Genomic DNA, 21,826 nt, shown 5'->3' on the forward strand with positions numbered 1-21,826 from the left:
CATTCCTGATGATGACATAATTAATGTCGAAATATTGAATCCCAACACGATGGCGTGTATTTCAATACTTGGAGTATGTATTATACTTTCTTATCTGAGATTAATCAGTGGACCTTTCGGCCATCATTTTAAAGCTTATAATGTTGAGAATAAGAATATTCAATTTTCATTTTTTTTTTGGGTCACTGATACAGGTTTGAGATGGGATGATAACAAGCCTGATGTAACAGTATAGGCACATCATGACTATATAAAGGCCAACTCAGACAGCGTCGTCCGACGCAGCCCGACCCTATTTATCGTCGGGGACGGTCTTAAGCCGTCTTGAAAAATATTAAACATGTTTAATATTCTACAACGCGACTGCCCTCGACGCACATCATCGCGTCTGCGTTTAACTCACACAGACCCGACGCAACAACAAATCGCGTCGGGCTGCGTCGTACGACGCTGTCTGAGTTGGCCTTAAGGTCACACGATAGTTGTTTTGTCAAATAAAATTTGATAGTCTGGACAGGGTTTTATCACACTTTCCAGGGTTAGTTTCAGGGTTCGATTTCGAATTATAGGGAGCTTTTGATTGCATGACGACGGTAGGACATAGAACGTAATGACGTCACTAAAAGTCATCGGCGCATGCGAAAACGTTAAGGTCACCTCGTAGAGTAGATTCTGGAATGCAACTTGGCTAAATCTATGTATGCAAAGAATGTAGGACGCCCACGCATGAGTGATTTCGTTCTAGCGTTGCGTCGTCGCACAAATCCCTTACGAAAAGTGTAGGCTTTGGCACCGAGACCTCTCACGATTAGTGCCCAAAAATGTTTACAAAAACGTAATGCAGTATTGGCATATTCACCACTATTGTACATTTTCCAAAAATATTTCAGCCGCTCCAAATCTCTTTCCTATTCTTCCTTCTTCCTTTCACAATTTTGCGTTTATTCATATTTTTCATAATTTTATACACTCGCATAGTCACTGATATAGGCCTAGGCTAGACCTCGGCTATGCCTATTACTATATTATTTAAATATACAATTTTAATGTATAAGATTAATTAAACATTGACACAGTAATTCATACGTATATAATACATTAAATTTAAATATAATATAATATAATATATATAATAACGTTAACGAATAAATAACAATAATTAAAACGTGTACATAGTATCACTATTACAATAATAAGAATAATATTTTTCAATCTTATAATCAATTTTATATAGCCGAAGTTAGTACTGACCTACAGCTAATATAGCTAACGACAGGTACGCTTTCTCCAATATAAAGGCTTTATCTATGAATGAAATGACCTGTACGAAACACAAACTCCTGTAGACCAAACCAGTACCATTACGATTTTAATCATGCGGGAAATATCCTCAAGAAGCACTCGCTGGTCTCTTTTAACTCACTGAGCAGAACACCTGATTGTGCTGAGAGTATTTCCAAAACCCCCTTGAACGGTCATTTGCACATAAACTCGGAAATATTAACCGTTTACCTCTCCCAAAGTTTAATATTAACAGGACTAAGAACTTTATTGTATTGGTGGTAAATTTTTTGGCTTGATTTGATTTGAAGTACTTTAATCACAATGCAATAAACAATATCTTTTCAAATTTCTAACAGTTGTCTTACTTTGGCGATGTGCCCTATTGAATCTAATACACCACAGTTTCCTTAGAAGGAAGAACCTACATGTTGAGGAGAGATCCACAGGTAGACTGTCATCCCAACCCCCTCCCCCCAACCCCAGGGAAGACTTACGATAATTATAAAGAAGCTGCCGGGATAACTCAATATCTATCATTTCGAGTAGATAAGATGCAAATAGAAATTCATGATTTACTTGAGTATACAAATGCAGAGTATATAATTAGACCGATATTTTGATCCCGTCAGATCGTTTCTGAGGCCTCTGCTTACACTTTAAATAGCACCTAGTTTCCGAAACCTCTGCTTTCACTTTAAAGAGCATCTACTTGACCTTCCCAGGTCGTATTTCAGTCCAACAGCTTTTAATTAAGTAAACGTCGCAGTGGCATATACGTACCATATCTATACTTATTTTGCGTAGGGTTTGGAACTGTTTACTTGTCAATGTTTCGAAGATATTGCAGTTCTCGCATTGCAGTAGCTTGAAGGCAACAGCTAATGAATGATTCTCCAAAACAGACTCATCATTGTACATAATAGCAAGTTCAGAACCTTGTTAGAGAAATAAAAAAATTAGCAAAATTAAGACCTTGGTGGAAAAAATTACTTATAATTTGGACTTTGATGATGCAGTTGAGGCTCTTCACCTTGAGGTTATAGGTTCAAATCACTGTAATTGACTTTAATTTCGACCAATTACTGCACTTTATTGACTGTAAATAGTTACCTGGTAGGCTTGCAATATTGTATGCATCAACTGTTGATGTTGGTTGTTATCAATTAAAATGGTTTCCCTTTGTCATCCATGTGGAATCATACAATGGCAGGCTACATTATAATAACACCAACAATAATAATGCAAAAATACTTAAGCCTATTTTTGTGTGTGTATATTTAAGTGATTTTCTTTCTATTGATCGGATATGAACTTACCTTTGGCATGAGTGAGTCAAGACCAGGGGAATATCTCATCCCATTGTCTAATCTAGCCTCAGTCGTCCTTGGCCTGCTCACACCTTTTATATTTCTAAGGCTTTATTAGACTTGACTGTAAAATTGATTTTTCACAATATTTTTATCCAAAATTAAAGAATGACATGCGTAGCTTCGCAGTAAATGTTGCCCACTTTTGATATTGAGTAATAATCATCAAGGTTCGAAATGAGACAATTAGTTAATAAATCTCATTAAGGTAGCCAACTTCAACATGCTACAGTAATTTAGGACTACTACTGTATATTTCACTATTTCCTACTACATGTTAATCCATAGAACAAATACTATAGATACTAATCAAGGATTTAACTGCTGGTGTGTGTCACAACAAAGCCCACACCTTAATTTTTAGCAAATTTCACAGCCATTTGAACTTACTTGTTGCCACCAAAAACTGATTATTCAAGCCAGGATGGTCAACATCATGAATAGCGCCCCCAAACAAGGCAGCCAATATTTCGAGATCTGTAAAGACATTCTGGAGAAATACAAAAAAAAAAAATAATAATTAAAGGCACATGGGTAGCCACCACAGATGTTAGGGATTTTGCATTATCATCACTGTCGCCATCAATCTCCACAAAAGAACGCTACTCTCTCCAAGTATTATGGTTACAATACTGAGTTATGAGGTCAATTAGTATTGATAACAAGAAAACGTGAAGAGAAGCAATGTGAATAATTGATCACATCACAGATGAGAGATTGACAGTGTTGTCTGCTGACATGGATTAGAAAGTAATGCAGTCAATGTACAAATTAAACCAACACGTGTACACATCTTTCACGGATTTCCACCATTTCATAATGGAGCAAATATTAGCTAAAAACCTTGATTAGAAGCTGCTTCTTTTTTCAAAGGAAACTTGGATGGGCTTCTTTTCTAGATGGGTCTCTATATCATGATTACTTTTGCAAACTAAAGAGGGGGTTTCTTTTCAAAATGAATGCTATACATTTGGAATTCCTACAAGAAGACATTATTTAACTATGGAATTCAATATTCTGTTTAATAATTTTTTAAAAGCTTTTACCATGCTAAAACAATAAAATAATATTGATACTGACACGCTATCATATTAATCAAAATAAAGTCAGCCTACATTTAGGTGTACTATCTTGAAAGTGCCCATATTATCTTGATAAGAAGTCCATGAGTTTTTTTTATTTTTTTATTTTGAGATTGACCGGGCTTCTTCTCGCGATTAACCCCATAGGGCTTTTATTCGAGGTTTTACAGTATCTTATTATCATTATCTTATTATCATTATCATCACTGACAATTCTTACATTAGCAGTGTTCAGTGGCGTAACTACCGCACGTTCAGCAGGTTCGTTGAACCTGGGCCCCAATCTCCAGGGGTCCTGATCTATAATGGCCCCACTCCCATATAAAAAAAATATAATAAGCAATTTTTTATTGTGACATTTAAAAATTTGCTTCCTTCTAGCCAAGTAATTTTTGGAACCACAATAACTTGTTTGATTTAAATCCATAGTTTTCAACTTTTTCTAGTAGTAATATATGATTCATTGTGTCAAAACAATGTACAATATCGATAAAGCATGTAGCTATCATTTCGCGGTCATTAATAGATTCTAGTAACTAATCATCTAAGTATTACACAATGAAGGTTGGTCAACATTTATTTTATGTGGCCATTTTCAGTGAAATATGTAATAATTTGATCTTGGACATACTTTTCAACAATTTTAACTATGTGGCATACCAGTCAGATTGGTCTAAAAATGCATAAGTGTTAACAGCCTTCGTTTGTTACATTTACCTTTGTATAGGGTAGTCATTGAGACTTCCAATCGTTCGGAACCATACCATTCACCTTGAATTCAAATTCAAGGTCTCTAACCCGAAATTTAAACTAAATGTTAGAAAATATTCATACGCAGTTAGAGTTGTGAACGATTGGATTCAATTACCAAATCATGTAGTTGAATGTAAAACAATTAATGAATTTAAATCGGGCATTGCTAAATTTTGGTCTGACCACCACCTTAAGTTTTATGTTACGTAACAGTTTGCACAAATGATAATTGGGGGACAAATTGGTCTTCAAGGTAAATTCAATGTAATTTATTATTATTATTATTATTATTATTATTATTGTTAATAATATTATTATTATTGTTATATTAAAAATATTATCATTATTATTATTATATATATTTATTTATAAATCAACAAAGAGATTTCGCAATATAGCATAATGCCAGCCTAGTAACAAAATTATTAAACATTAAGGTTGTTATTTTCAGATAAACATAACAGATTATTTTCAATATTACCAGATACAAGGCCCGTAGTGTGTGAATGTATTCATATTCCTGATGACGACAACGATGGCGTGAATTTCAATGCTTGGAGTACATTATGTTTTATACTCTCCAACAATTTGGGTTTTTCATTGTTTCATTTTATATTAATTGAGTTTTTTGTTCCTACATTATTCAAATAATTACTAAAATGTTCACAATAAAGATTTTAATGTTAAGTATTTCATCCCCAAACGTTTTGGATCGTGTTTATATTGGTTTTTAACTATTGAAGCATAATCTGATTTGGATTTACGAATTTTACTCCTGCATTTGTTTCTAAGAGAACGATATGTATTAAAACGTGTTTTGCTACCATGTTTATCGGATAAGCGTTTTCCATGATTATGGTCATACATAAGTCTGACAATTGTCAATCAATTGTTGACATCGTTCAATGGATAATCCGATAAGTAAAATAAAATTCAGTAAATATCTAATGTTCCATAAGAAAATTCTTATTATTATGGTCAGTCCAGCAAATAGCTGCTCTCCAAAATGCTGTCTGACATTTAATTTTAAAAATATAAAAAAATCGAAAGATTTATTGTCAAAATAGTATAAAAAAATCGGAGGGACCTCTTAACCATATCGGTGGAATACACATCTTAGTTGACATGGTCAGTCAATTTGAATGCGTCAAGGGCCCCGACTGTACTCTTGAAACCAGGGCCACTCACGACCTAGTTACGCCACTGGCAAAAAAAAAGAAAGTAGTAACAAAAAGAGAAAACTCCTCTTGGAATATTGGGTTCCAAATTTCACTTGAGACCATGCAGTGGTGTGACAACTGTAGCACCAACCAGAGGGACCAGAGATATTAATCGGCATTATTTTGTCAGGATCATGGGCCATAATCAGTCAAAAATAATATGCCCCTTAAAATTTCAGAAACACCATAGCAGAAGGACCATGCACTCCACTATACGTCCCAACACATACCTCAACTGCCAAGGTAGTTGGGTCTCAAGCCTCAGGTCTCTTTGTTACACCACGGCATTTACACCACATGCTATTAATTGCCATTCTTGTAAACTTTGGGGTGCTTTCTTTAGCCAAAGAAAAGCTACAGAGTGTTCATAGTAATTTATTCTTCATTTCCTCATCACCTGATGAACACTACAGTACTAACCAATAATTAAAATTCTCTCAGTAATTATATACCAAATCATCCTGTTTCACAAGATAACACCCACTCGCCTAATCATTGAGAACCCCCATTTCACCTTCGCACATACTCCCTGCCCCCCCCCATCAGCCAAACATTTCAAAACTCCTACTATAGTTACACCACTGGCACCTTCATACTGTACTGCATGTTTGACGTAAAACAGTAATTTACATTACAAAACTTCATAAAAAGTAAAAAAAAAAAAAATTATGAAAAACAAAATGATCTACCTCAAGCGCTGGAGCCCGCAATAAATAGTTAATTGATTGGACGACATCTGCTGCATGGATTTGATTATGGTATCGAATTTGCTTCTTGTAATGATCTTCTAGCGTCATCAAATAAGTCACCAGTGTTTTTGCTGGTATTTGAAACGTCTTTAAAAATCCCTGTTCCTGTATATAACAAGAAAATGTTGGGTACTTAATGTAAATTTTCTTTAATACATTATTTATTACCAAATTTGCAAAGTATATGTATGTCTCTTGGAAGGAAATACAAATCTTTTAATAAAAACAAAGTACAAGCAATATCATTATTTATATATTTATGTATCTGGGTCTTAAAAGCAAATGCCAATGATTAAATGCCCTGTTGGAAGATATTATTCATCGATGAAGAAATCGACTTTAATGAGGCAACTTAATTAACTTAGCGAAATGGTCTAAGGTACTAATTAGGTTGCAAAACATGAATAATAAAGAATACTCTACCATAGAGAGATAAGATCTCTATTTCTACCATACAATATTTATTTCTACCATACAATATTTATTGTCTTGGTCAATAAATCAAATTATTGGCAAAACAGTCTTTCAAATTGCATGTTGTTTTAAGAAACTGGGCACTGAGAATAATAATTCTTCCTTCATCTACAAGATTAATTGACTTGAAAGTTGCTTAATTTTAAAAATGATATAATATCATTCACGCTCCAAAATAATTCAGACAAGCCATACTGATTCAATATTTTGTTCTTTATTCAAAAGCGCATCGTATTATACTATCTTTAAATAATAAGTGGACCACATGGTGTTTTGTTTTTTTATGAATTTAATTTGTCAAACAACAATATAATAAAAAAAGAAAAATCGATTAATATATGGAATATAAAAATTCTGATTAATTTTGAAGATACAAACAATAGTATATTTGGGAGCTTAAGGCAGATTTTAAGGCAAACCTAACATATACTGACCTTACAATTAATTTACTTTATAGAAGAAATCAATGATTTCGTTGAGTGAAATAAAATCTAACTTTCTTATTCAATTGTTGTGTACCGGTAAGGTAAATGTTCTAATATTTAGGATCTATTTATATTAATATCTTCTGAATTTTGAATTTATTGTAAAAGAACTAGTATTTGTTATAATAAAGAATACTCTACCATAGAGTGAAGATCTCTATTTCTACCATACAATATTTATTGTCTTTGTCAATAAATCAAATTTTTTTGTGGCGCTGCTCTGCTAGCGACATGTTTGTTCATGGCTCTAACAAAGTTCATTTAATATTACTGTTTTTGGAGAAAGTAACAACTATTGTTACAGACTTTATCAATATTTGTGGTGTGTTATCGTCGTTGTTTGTGGAGACTGTGGATTCCTGATGTGTTTTGACGTGAATTCAAGCAGATTGGTATATAGTAGTCAGGCCCCAAAACTACGTCAAGCAAGGCCATTGTCTTCACGGAAGCCCGTCTTTGTTGATGGATTGCCGCGGGATATGAAACATAGGAAGCGGAGTAGGAGAGGGGGTGTTCGCCAAAGGTTAAAACGGAGAACTTTCAATCCAGAATGATTGGAAGTATACCAACAATTAAATAAAATAAAATAAAACAAAGAACTAAAATAAATGAAATCAAATTAAAAAAAATTAATAACATGAATGTATATAAATAAAATATATAAAATAAATAAAAATGAAATAAATAAAATATACAAAATAAATAAAATGAAAATATAAATAAATAAAATAAATAAATAAATGCACAAGAAAGTGGTAAACAACCTAGAAAAACCTTATTATGAATGATGTGTTAAAAATGGTGAATTTTGATGCGAGCTTTTCCTGTCTCAGACAATTAGTCAAATCCTCGGCCTTATAAGTAAGTATGGAGCAGTGACAGCCATACATCACCTCGCACCTAATTTTGTTCATTAAGCCAATGACATGCATTTTTGCTGTTGAGGGAACTGCACTGGTCAACCACTATAAATACTGCGATGCTCCGCTAATAGTACCTACTGTAGTTAGCATAAAATTTTTGTTTAATGACCATTTTACAGGCAAAAAATACCAAAACGAGATCTGGGAAAGAGGATAATGAACGCAGATAAATTACAGTGTATGAACCTTCGTCAAAAAGAATGTCAACTTTGTTATTAATATCCAATGCACCATTTACTAAGAATAATAATAAATGATAAAAATAGTACTGTAGATAATCACTGAAGCATTTCTTAAGATGACAAAAACCTGTTTTAAACACCAATATTGAAGATTTGGAATAAAAACAAAATTTACCTGTGGCCAGTTAACACACAAACCACCTTGAAATAAATTATTTTCATGAATGCTTTGATTATGTTTATAAACCTAAGATAGATTCACGATTCCAAATTACTTTTTTGGTTCTTAAAAAGGAGATCCCTGACAAGATATTTGAATGCCACTATACACATTTTAAACAAGTTGCAGTTTGGGTGAGAATTTTTTTTATAACATTTGAATGAAAATAAAATTTTTGGCCAGTTAGAGTACTGCCATGAAAAAATGAAAATTTCAGAAAAAAAAATTAATTTTTTTTAGTTTATTTTTATATTTCTCTTTAAATCTCTCAAAACAAAATCCTATATTTCTTACTTAATTAAATAAAGCATCTATCAATCCATTTACTACACTGTTTACGTATAAAAAATGATATTTTTATTTTCTTCTCTGAGTTGATGCTTGTAGCAAAACATTGTGCTATTATAAGAAAAACAAAATTTTATTTTATTCTTTCTGACAAACTTTAAAAAAGTAAGACTTACTAAACAAGATGTAATAAATGTTTTTGCCTGATCAATAAGAATGAAATGAAATATTATTAACGAAACTTCTTTTTTTTTGGTAAAAATATGATAAATATTTGAGTTGACAACATAATATTTTAAGTACAGTAAGGTATCAAACATTCCTCAATAAGGTAAAACCTTGATTAGAAGCCCAATGGGCTTAATCTCGAGAAGCCAATCTCGAATTCAAGCCCCTCTCTATAGCCCATGGGCTTCTTTTCGAGATACTACAGTACATACACTGTACATAAATTTCAAACAAACAAAATAAATTAAAACACGCTTGGTTTATACAGTAGTTTATGTGATTTAAGGCCAGTTAATATACTCCATGATACAGATTGATGTTACAGCGGCCCTATTTATTGTTTTATAGTACTAATTGCATTTTGAAAAGAAGCCCCCACCCCCACCCCATCCCCCGCCCTTTACTTTGCAATAGTAGCCTCAAAAAGAAAATCTCTAGAAGCCCATCTTGAGGTTTTATGGTATAACCTGTTCACTCTATTTTTAAACCATGTCAAACTTAAGCTTAAGTGAAAACCAAACATCAAATTTATCAGTACTACTAATAATTTATTATGATCTTCTTTATACAGTATGTAGAGGCTTTTAGCAGAACACACTGCAAGTGGCATAATATTATTTTATGCTTCCAGGAACTTAATCAGTAGAGACCTTGGCATGATCCACTTTTTAGAAAGTTAATAAACATCTTCTAAATATATAACAAGCACAATTTAACAATGAGAGGCACCCTATATCTTTCTAATATACATAAGTCAGTTAACATTATTTAAATTGTTGATGATGTAAATCGTATTTTATAGTAAAATGAATGAAAGTATACTTTGCAGATTTTACCACAACATGTAACCATCAAAACAGAATATTTAATATGAAAAATCTAGATTAATAGATGCAAGCCTTATACTACTATTTTTGGCATAGATATCATCATCATAACTTTCTTTTTGCAATAGCAGATCCACCACTATAATTAAATTGTAATGCTTGTTTTTACATCTTTTATTGTAAACCTATTTTGTGTGATTGTCATTGTTCCCTCTTTCTTTGATATTAGTGAGCTTTCAAATGCAAGAGGACATGGTACAATCTAGAACATTATGACGTCACTAATATTTCATCTGCGGATGCGAGAACGTTCTCTTCGTTGTGTGGATTCTAGGATGCAATTTGGCTAAATTTACGCTGTGCAGAGAACATAGGGCTGTCACGCATCAGTGAATCCGTTCTAGAGTCGGGTCGTCGCACAAATCGAATGCTCCCTATTAAGGACCCAATGGAAATAAGTTTATTTTTTAACTTTCTTGGGTTTTATTCCTCGGTTCATTCAGATAACGTCATTTGATTTGTTGTTTGATAATTTTGTAATTGTTTTTAGTATACTTGTATTTTAAATCTGAATGAGCTGAATAAATCTAAACTAATCTAATAATTTCTAATCGTCAATCATCAACATCATCTGAAAAATAATATTATCATTATGAGCTCTTCATACATTCTTGATAAAAATCACAAAAATAATGAAGAGAAGATGACTATAACATAAGTAAGATAAAAAGTCTTGAGTTTCACTACCTAACGCCCCCCACCCCCTCCTCCCCCAACAAAAAATAATTGACCAACATAAAAATAATAGGCTACAATTACAAAAAATGCATTGTGAAAGATATATTCATCAAAAAAGCCAGCGAAACTAGGCCATTCTATCATTGTTTGAAAGAAACTGTTTGAGAATTTTAAAGTCACCATCCTGCACGATGATTGACATCGTCATTCAATTAAAATGGACATCATGTGCGAGGACACAGCCTTTGTGTTATGTATGCGCAACAACATAATGTAAATAGCCATCAACCGCCAGGACATAGCCTTTCTTCAATGTGTGATGTCATAATTTTTTGTGCACGCTTGCGAATCATGCATAATGTGTGCAATTTAGCGAGAATGCAAACAACTCAAAGTCCCACGTTCCCATAGCATTTCATAATAATCATATTCATATCAGATTTCATTATGAAAAGATAATTCCGTAACTGAATTTCACCTTGTTAATGCTAAGCTGATGATATGCTATCTCAGTTTAGCTAATAATCCAGCAAATTGAAATTCAGTATTTGTACGATCTCACTTGGTGTTGACATTAGCTTTTCATTAAGAAACAATAATTTTCTTCAACAATCAAGAGATGCATGTGTTCAGTGTACAATGCAGTTGCTACCCTGTTGAACTTGTCAAAGTCGAATCCAAAATGGCATTGAAAAATTGTTCAATTTATATAAAATTTGACTTAAAGATCGTTTAAATAATGGAAAACACAACAAATTGGCATGACTAAGGTTGTGTTTACAAACTTTCAACGAAACCGGATAAGTAAAAAATGACATGATGCCCAGAGGGTAGGTCATTAGATCGCTCGTTTACAAACCCCAAGTTATTCGGATACGGACAGTAAGGTATAGGCCTTTCATGTAAACAAAACAAACACTTCACCGCTTAGCCTTCCTCAGCCCAACAAGGCAATTCAACAATGAATTACCTCGCCTTGCCTATGCTCGAACTCCAACCAATTCTAAAAAAACCCAGGCCTTGGAAACTAGAGCCAAGCCAACTGGGAAAATTACCAAAAAAAATTAAAAATTACCAAAAAACAAAGGGAAAAAAAAATAGCCTACGGACTTACTACTACTGTACTACTAGTTCCACTGGTGTTCAGAGCCGACAACGACGTGTCAACAGTGTGTGGTGGACAAGAAATGGATCTATCGCCAAAAATTTCAAAATACGGCCATTCTGTTGGGGGGAGGGGGGTTTCCTGACTTCCCGTTGGAGTCCTTTTCCTGGGTGTATTTTTTTGCACAGGTTCTTGCATTTGGTATTCTATCTGTGCGTGCGTAAAGTTATAACCCATTTCCCGCATCTTCTGTGCGATTTCTTTATAAACGGCGTTGTTCCGTCGGGTTTCATCAAAACCATCTTGTATGGATGTCGTTCCCCATATGCTAATTAACGTTTGGGTTGGTTTGTCAGTCCACCCACTCTGTTCAGCTGCAGCCATTGTATGGGTATATCATTGTAAAAATAAACTTAATATTTCGGCTTAAAAATTGGATAATATAATTTATTAAGCGAGGACTACTCTAGCGATGTCACTGGACAAAGGCATGGATGAAAAGAAATTGCGGACTCAAGTGCTTAATCTGAATAGATTTCTCATAAAAGTAAGGTCAGTTGACACCATGCTGTGGGCTATTGCGCCCGAGGCAGCCTCCAATCCTCCAAACTTATCCGGAAAGGATAAGCCCGGAAAGTCCAGATGTTTTAGTAATTATAGCTAGTTGAGGAATGATTAATTATCACCTCAGGCTTGAGTTATTCGGTTTTCGAAAGTTTGTAAACGGGCCCTCGAAATTATTCGAGAAAGTTTAACTGCATTCTTTAAATTGGCTGGTGATAAATTCAAGGACCTTCATAGTATAGCCTTGTATTAAAATCAATTAATTTTGGTATATGTCGTATTGGAAGTTTGATAACTTATTTTTTCCATTTAAAAATGAATTTTATGTTTCAATTAGACTTTTTTTTAGAAAGTTATAATCACTGTATACCTTTGTAATCCTAAAAATATCAATTTCTATTTTACTAGTTATAACCCATAAATTTGGCAAAGATTTAGCCCTCTGTCTTTGCAAAAACTATCAAGACCACTTCACATTTTTTTGACCAATGTCCATTCTCAACATATCACACAGACCATCCAAACCAAAGACAACGAGCCACTACGGTATCTTTTGCAGGTGGCAACACATAGCAGGCATATGATAGGGTCCAGGTGGGAATGCAATGGACAGTGGTGGTACCAGCTGCAAGGAAGGCATTTTCACCCATTGGTTGGACAGGTCTGGACACTCAGGTTGGATTCGGACGTAAACTCAATTACATGGGTAATCTACTATATAGCTTCGGGGCTAAATGTGACGGTCGTTCGGACGAGTAAAATAACAATCCATTTACCCATTAATTTGACGGAAGTTACGTATTTTACAAGCTTCTGCAAGGTCAGAATTCTGAATAGTTCGTGACCTGATTGACGAACCTGTGTCAAATTAGCAATGTTTTCGCGGCAATTTCAATACTTCATACACGAATTTACGCTATTTCTGCTTACTTTTTATAAAATTTACTCATTTCCTTGCGATTATCCTTACAAATTGATGCCGAATTATGATTAACCCAGCCGACCTAACCATCCTGACAACTTTTATATTGCTTCTCGACGACGGATTCGATCTAAACCAAGCTTTTCGACGAAGAAAGTACAGCAATGACGAAGACAACGACCAGCGTGGAAAGAAAGCTTGGGCAACAATGCGAAGAATCATGCACCGTGGTCGCGAGCTTCTTTTTTTCCAGTGCACTCTGACCCGGCATTGTTTACAAATCTGAAGGGTCAACTTGTGACCTGGGCCTTGTTACGAGTGATTAATTACGCCTTGAGGCAAGGTGTAATTGAAATATCCAGTAAAAAAGGTGGGTTTTTGGGACAGATGTTTTTCGAATTTTCTATACCCAGGGGCATTATTTAATTGCCGCACGCGACCGCTCAGCTGGTGGTACCCAGTTAAATTTTACTCGTCCGAATCCGCCCTCAGTCATCCAATGCCACGACAAGGTCATTGGATCGAATATTTTAATTTGCCTATCCAAAACATTAATTACTTTGATTGCCAATCCCTAAAACTGTGGTTTAAAAGCACAATTTTGAGCCATACGGCTGCTTCAAGGCAAAACAAACAACGTAACTTATAAGAACATAAAATAAGAACAGCAATGCTGTTTTGCCATGGGCAGCCGCATACTAAACCGTAAAAGCTGTCCCCATGAACCTTACCAGGAATTTTCATTCTAGGACCCTGATCAAGGCCCCTTGGTTCAGCCTCCTCTGTCAGAAATGTCGGACTCCTTGCCGGCTAATTTCTGGAGCCACCACTGGCAATGGATTGATGTCACAACAGTTTAATAAATGATCAGCATGAAAATATACTATTGAAATGCTCCAAAACTAAATTTAGGACACAAAAAAAAAAAAGCTTTCGAAGGTAACGGAAAACACTCTTTATAGTAGCAGAGCTTCAGAGGATCGTTTATCAAATTCTTTTTTTTTTTTTTTCAGTGCTATCAATAATAGATTTATATTATGTAGTTGCTTTACCACATCACAGCCAATCATAGACAGAAATCTCTGGATGTTATTATTTACAAGGATAGAAGGAAGGATGTGTTGAAAGTTTTAAGGAACTTACCTGTAGAAGTGTGTACGTAACTACAGTCAGAGGTCGGGATTGTGTGAGTTCATTGATCCGAAAAATATCAAACGACCATTTTTCAACATTTGCCATTTCCTGTAAACAAGTTTTAAGTTTTTTTAACACAAAGTATACATGGTTTATGTGGCAATGTAAATAATGTTGGTTTCGTGTAACCAAATATTTCCATATGAGTATTATTATAACAAATAAAAATAAATGCCCATGAAGTTTGTTTTTACTGAAGCGAAATTTTTTATAAAATGTTGAAAGGCTAAATGGAATTCCTTTCCACTTTCAGTTCGCGATTCGTCTAATTTGCTTTCTCTAAAAACTCTATTTATTACAGGAATGTTAACTAGCCTTATTTCCTCAAGCGCCTTTGATAAATTTGAATTGGTACTACATAACTATTTGTTATGTTATTATAAAAAGTATATGTGTTAAATATTACATAGAGAGACTGATCCTACTTATAGTTTACATGATGTATATTTTTCATTCGTCTTTTATTTGTTGATACAAAATGAATAGAAAACTTTCAGTGAAATGGCTTTTTGTATTTGTATAAGACAAGCCAAACCAGTCACTCGTCTCAAATCGTGTTTCAAAGATAATGGCCAAAACATGCTGCAATGTTAACATTTTTGAAATATATTTTATTGCACTGAAATTTTATATAACTATATATCATTCTATGTTGTTATTATCCCCACTTTCAATGTTAAAACAACAATTTTCAATGATTTGGTGATGGTTTCTGCCTGAGAAAATGCCTGAAATCGGTAAACTTTGAAGGTTGACTTCTCAAATATTGTTCTTTAAACAGCTGTATGTTTAAACTCCTGTAACTTCAAAACGAAATGTCAGATTTAAATGATTCTTTTACCATTTTATAGCTTTCATTTTACTGTTTAACTTTATATTAATGACTAAAAATCAATTTTTTTGCGAGCAGTGCCTGGTTTGGCTTTTCTTTGCCATATTTGTTTACAAAAATCAAATTAAATACACACAAAGCATTAAATTAGTGAACTAAGAAAGACTGGTGAACATTGCGGACATAAGCACACCAGTCATTGTCGATAGTCACAATAGCCACAAACTTCACGCATATTCTTACTTTATCGAGTTCCTCTTCTTTTAAAACGGGGATGCCATATTTTGGTACATCTTCTACTACAACGCTGTTATGATGTTTCAGTTTCTGTATTCCCTTAATTTTGCTCATTTCATTTGCCCTTTTCACGTTTTTCACATGGTTGATATTCTTCGGTGTATTCATAGTGGGCGAATCAACGTTTCCCCGATGATGCGGAATAGGTATATCAATTTCTCTTTCCTTATCTGAAATTAAATTTTTTTTTGTAAACGCATGACATCATTATGCAATAAATTACCGTAACAAAATCTTGGGTAACTAGTCAGATAAACGACTTAAGAAAATGGTATGAATTTCCAATTACTGTACTGATAGTAAGTGGTCAGACTTAATCCAACTCTTAAGGTATGGTAGTTAGAGGCAAAGCAAAGTAGCTACAGTATTGGTTGATTGAGATCATGTGACCCAGCAGATAACAGTTGCCAGATTGTTTATCCATATCCTGCAATTTAACTGCATCAAATTACTCTTCTTTTAGGTTGATTACAAATTTAAATAGAATATCGACTTAATATGAAGTGAATTGTCTTCTTTCATTTTCTAACCTTACAATCCCAACTTTATAGTGTATCTAGACAAGACCTTGCATTACAATGTTAAAAGTATAATTAAGATATCTTGCTAATTTGTAACCGCAATGTAATCATACCGTACTTTAAATAAATATAATGCATCATAAAATTCAGAGAAAATCCACATTGTTTGCAAATAACATTTCATAAGTATACAATAATTCTTCCAATTATACAATCTGATGTAGTTAATTTTTTTTAGCTAATTGAAAAGGTTTATAAAGTTTGGTTTATTCATTAAATCATCAACTTACAGTACATAAAAAAACATTAAGATAGGAAGAACAATAAAAAAAAAAAAACAAATCTGAAACACATGACAAAATTCAAATATACATTTAAAAAAAGAATTGCAATAATAAAATGAAACTAGTTAAAAAAAGAAGTTGATAAATAAGTTTGAAGTGACATGTTAGAGAGCAGCTTAGCTCAGTCGGCTAATCTGGTGGTAGCCACTGTGTGTGCGCTAAACTGTGGAGATCTCTAGGTCCCCAGTTCAATTCCTATCGCTGCCTCTCCTTATGTTTCAGCTGGAGATCTGAAATACAAGTTGCAATAGCGCACCGTCTTTCGGATGAGACGTTTAAGCCGTTGGTCCCATGTGCATTTATAGCCCACGTGCACGTTAAAGAACGCAGTACACTCTTCGGAAAAGAGTAGGGGATTGCCTCCCGGTGTACTGCCCAACAACCACCAGAAGCACAACAATGGAAATAAGTCTTCTTCTAGACTTTGGTGGGCTATCCTTACTGTTTACACTGAATAAATCCAATCCAACCCACAAGGAAATTTCTTCAACATTTATCCTGAGTGATTGTTCACAGTACGGTGAAATTAAACAAGATGATAAAATGAATCAATAGATTAGTTTCATAGAATAAAATATTAAAATATTAATCAGAAAATAAACTTACCAAGGAAAGTTTGAAATAAATATTCAGAGACTTGATTGCCCGACTTGCTAGATTCTGACGATGCCGTGAGTTCTCGCCTCAACATACGCTTGAACTGTTGGCATGAAAATATCGTTATGGAAAAATGTTACGCCTCAATAGTTTTAGAATTCGAAAAGGATTATAAACCATTTTAACGTGTAGAAACAAATTTCTTGTCATTAAAAAGCAAGTCGGGAAGTGTGCGGGTGAATGTTCCAATAAAAATATCACCTTTAAAGCAAATGGTATGTAAAAAAAAAAGATCGCCGATGGGCCCGTCATCATTATTCATAGCCAATCATGGTGATGTGCAGATACAGTATAAGAACTATTGGTACATACGCACATTCAATTTGTTAGTAGGGAGAGTATATATATGAACATGTCAGGAATTTACATGGGTAAATAGTATTCAGTTTAGTTGAAAGTATTTCCTTTGTAGTAGTTTATCACACAAATGGATATGGTCGTTTTTTTTTAAATCAGAGCCTACAATTGTTGCAGGGCACCAGAAGAAACCTATCCCTCCCACCTCCCCAACCACTTTACCTGAATAATTATATTATTGCACTTGTTATTTCATATCAATTAATCATAAAGGACCAACAGCTTATAATACGGAATAAGTAAACCAAAGTGTGCATTGAAGACGGATGAAAGGAACACCGAAGTCTAATCCCAATTGGCATATTCACGGGAGGGTGTGAACAGCGTATGCCCCTCCAAAAACAAGCTTGCAATTCATCCCCAGCTCCCCTCGCATTAACTTTAAAAAAACCAGGAACACGTTGTCCCATAAATGCAAGGTTTATGTTTGCTTTACAGACCTTAGCAATAGTATCCAAGGGGCGGGGCTTAATGGAAGGTCCATCATTGTGGTCACCCACTTAATTACCGATATCTGGCCAAGTGTCAATATTCCAAGATATGCAAATTAGGCTGATGGCAGTGTCAATCCCTATTACTCTGCTAACTTGCCATTTATGGTATAAGAATAATATGGATAGCATTGTGTAATGATCAATAATATATCATGTGTTATACATATTCTGTTTTATAGTCTTCATTTCATATATTTTACAAATGTATTACCAGTGGCGTATCTAGAAGCCTTGAAATAGGGGGGAGGGGGCGCGAAAGTGAAGTGGGTGGATCGATGATCAGTTGAGGGGTGTGATAATCAGTTGAGGGGTGCTAATTCGCAAAATATGGTGACGTTATGTGATTTTTAACTACTTGACCGTGATATTTTGGGGGGGGGGGGCATGCGCCCTCCGCGCCCTCCTCTAGATATGCCACTGTGTATTACCAGTTTTTTCATTATTTCCGACAGTTTAGAATGTCAGGCAGGTTCATGTGGCAGTCATGTTTGGTATTTGAAAAAAAAAAAACCCAACTATATGATATATTATAAGAAATATTATATTTATTTCCTGTGTATATCAATTAAATTAATTTCTTGCAACATAAAAGAAAAAAAAAAGGAAAAAATATTATTAAACAAATTTTGATATATAATAAAAACACAATGTGTGTACAGTATATATCAATCAACTCATCGTTAAACAGATACATAATTTGTAAGCATGAGTGACTTGAGAATTTAGGCTAAATGACCTTTGAACTACTATAAATAGGAAATAACTTAATCAAGGTTTAATCTACTCTACAGACTTAAGATATGAACTAGATTAAACCAAGCACACCCATTAGCAATTGCGCTAAATTCATAAATACTGTAGTATTGAGCCCATGTGAGTGGAGGAGGTCATGTCTGTGTACAGGGTATGGTTAGGGAAGGGTTCAACCAGGGGTGAATCTAGGCCGGGATATTCAATATGGCGAACTGATGGAGCTGCAATTGAAAAGTGAGGAGAGACAGCTATGTGAATGAGGTGATTTAAGTAATAATCTGCCCAGCTAATTTCTAGTAAGGGGTTCTTTGAGGAAGCAAAATTTTTTGTGGGTTCATGATCCCTCTTCTCATACCTAACACAACAGACATACCACTCATTCAAGTAGATTTATTTACATTCCATGCAATTGTGTATGCATCAAAATCCCAGCCTAATGTATGCGTTAATGTGGACACTGATAGAAATATTTCTTTGTATTTCTTTTCACAGTACAATGCAACATCACAATTTTAAAAATATATTTACTTAATATATAAACTTATTTGTTAGAAATATTAAAATAAACACATAGGTTTCTTTTAAGTAATCTTGAACCATTATGAACTTCTTCAATTTTTTGACATAAAATATTAAAAATTAAAATATCAATGTACAGTACAGTTAGCATTCTGGAATACTTATAGATGAAACGTATTTTATTTAGCCAATAGTGGATGCTGGCTTGGCCAGGTGACTGAAAGTGCAATACGTACCTTACTTGTGGCCATATCACTGACCGACCTGTGTGTTTGCATAGTCTCTAACTGTTCCATACACCAATCCAATTCCTCCAGAGTGTCTGATGCCAGCTTTTGGATTGGTTCATCCACTAGTACAAAAAAAAAAGAAACTTAATCCTAAAGGTAGGTAAACATATAGGAGAATAACGTATAATTTACAGCGTCGTTGTGCTGAATTGCGTATGGGCATGGTCCGTGACTACCTAGCCGGCCGCCATAAATAGGCACTTAAAGTAGCTACATTACGGTCACATCATTGATGACAGGGGCTGAATTGAACCGTATTATCGGGGTAAACCCCCTACGCTTCTGAAATTAGGCAATTCAATTTCTATATAAAAAAAATGAAAGTGTGTACTTTAAGATTTAATTTGATGTATAATTTACATACTTTCCTGAAGTTTGAAAATATGCTCAAATTGGAAGAAAATCATGAAATTGCCCAATGGGTTCTTTAAAAGTGCCCACAAGCGCCAGACGTGTATATTAGATCTGAATTTTAAGCCGTTATCTGAGAAGACTTGGTTCTACCATCCGAAGCCTGTGCAAAGAAGCGGCCGGAACCAGTGCTGTAGCTGCAGTGTCCCTGCCTTACTGCTTGGCCAACATGTGGTGTTCACTATACCGTCTAGTGGTGGCGCCAGAGGGGGGAATGAAGGGCTACAGCCCCCCTCCGTCGGGGAAGCATAGTCCCCCCCTGTCGGTGAAGACGAGTAAATTTTGTTGGGTAATAAACAAATAAATAAATTATTTACCTTCATTAAACTATTTGTGTAAACTTTATTAATAATAATAATAATAATAATAATAATAATAATAATAATAATAATAATAATAATAATGATAGGGGAAGCACCTTGACCTTGACAGCGTGGTTGACAGATTTCATGCAAAATTTCCAAAATGTAGAATTTCACTTTCAAGAATGAGGATTTGAAAATAAATTAGATGGTTACATTACATACTCTTTGTTTTTTGCTTTGTTCAAATGTTTTGGTTTTGGATGCTGATTTCGACATTAGAAAAATAGCCTACATAAAGTCATATTATAGTAGCTTGATGCCTATCAAATAAGTAATAAAAATTCACCATAATTCGTCAAATATCCGTAACTTCCAGGAGGCGAAGCCCCCTGGACCCTCACCGGGAGCCATAGACAGCCCCAGCCAAGTGAGACTCGATTCGCTCCACATTTCTCATCCCCTTATACAACACACACCCATTCATCGCATACCCTTGGCCACATTTTCCTATCCCTACAGCACAATTACGGTAGCCTTGTTGCATTTACCATTCAACCGACCAATGGCCTACAGTAAACTCTCAGCCACCTTTTTCTACCCATGCTCATCACCATCTACAAAACACACCCTCAGACACTTTTACATGTCTAGGCTCCCTATCTCTTCCAACACAACCTCGGCCACCAATAACCTATAGTGCCTTTGTCCATCAAATATCAAAAACGGGACCCTAAGCTATCTTCGCCTAGATGATTCCAAAATACACTACTAGACTCACTCCAACTGCAACATACTTTTTCTTTGCATATACTCACTGGATATTGTCCCTGACTTGGTGCTCAGATTTGGCACTCTTGGTGACTGTCTGAAAAATGAATTATGGAAAGGAAATAAAAAAATACATGTTACAGTAAGAATGGAATAAAACTACCAGAATACTGTACATCAATTTAGGTTCTGTCACAACGCTACTCTGCATATGAACTACCACAATACTCCCAATAAAAAGTAAATCAGGCAATTTGAGATGGTGCTGATGATGATAATAGAGGATGATAATGATTATGATGATGATAATAGAGGATGATGATGACATTGTTGAGAATGATGATGATGGTGATCTCAATCAATCCATGAAATGAAACTATATAAAAATGAAAAACATATAATTAATATAATTGATTGGATACAGTTAATTATGAATGATGATGATGATTTTGATGATAATGATGATTTATTTGATGCAAGGGTGTTACATCTAGCCGAAGCTGACCATAATGATGATAATAATAATAATAATAATTACTTTATTTAAACACGGAAAAACTTGATCACTCAAAGGTGTATTTCATCAAGGCCGTGCAAGGCCATAAGTGGTAAAATATAAAAATACAAATGGTAATGCATAATGATGATGATAATGAGGATGACAATGATAATG

The 21,826-nt window shown here is 34.4% G+C and overlaps 1 protein-coding gene across 1 annotated transcript in view; it reads right to left on the reverse strand.

Moving 5' to 3' along the window:
• Window positions 1–21,826, reverse strand: part of LOC117101110 (cAMP-specific 3',5'-cyclic phosphodiesterase 4C-like) — a gene marked incomplete in the record, with an annotated part of 66,010 nt that overhangs the window by 5,594 nt on the left and 38,590 nt on the right. The window contains 8 exon segments of the mRNA XM_033240999.1: window positions 2,065–2,219; window positions 3,042–3,141; window positions 6,396–6,560; window positions 14,555–14,653; window positions 15,681–15,904; window positions 17,206–17,299; window positions 19,616–19,731; window positions 21,201–21,250. Of these exon segments, the coding sequence (XP_033096890.1) occupies window positions 2,065–2,219; window positions 3,042–3,141; window positions 6,396–6,560; window positions 14,555–14,653; window positions 15,681–15,904; window positions 17,206–17,299; window positions 19,616–19,731; window positions 21,201–21,250 (1,003 nt within the window).

Source organism: Anneissia japonica, unplaced genomic scaffold (assembly GCF_011630105.1).
Source record: "Anneissia japonica isolate Jap-2015-1 unplaced genomic scaffold, ASM1163010v1 scaffold904_len716149_cov161, whole genome shotgun sequence".
Lineage (NCBI taxonomy): Eukaryota > Metazoa > Echinodermata > Crinoidea > Comatulida > Comatulidae > Anneissia > Anneissia japonica.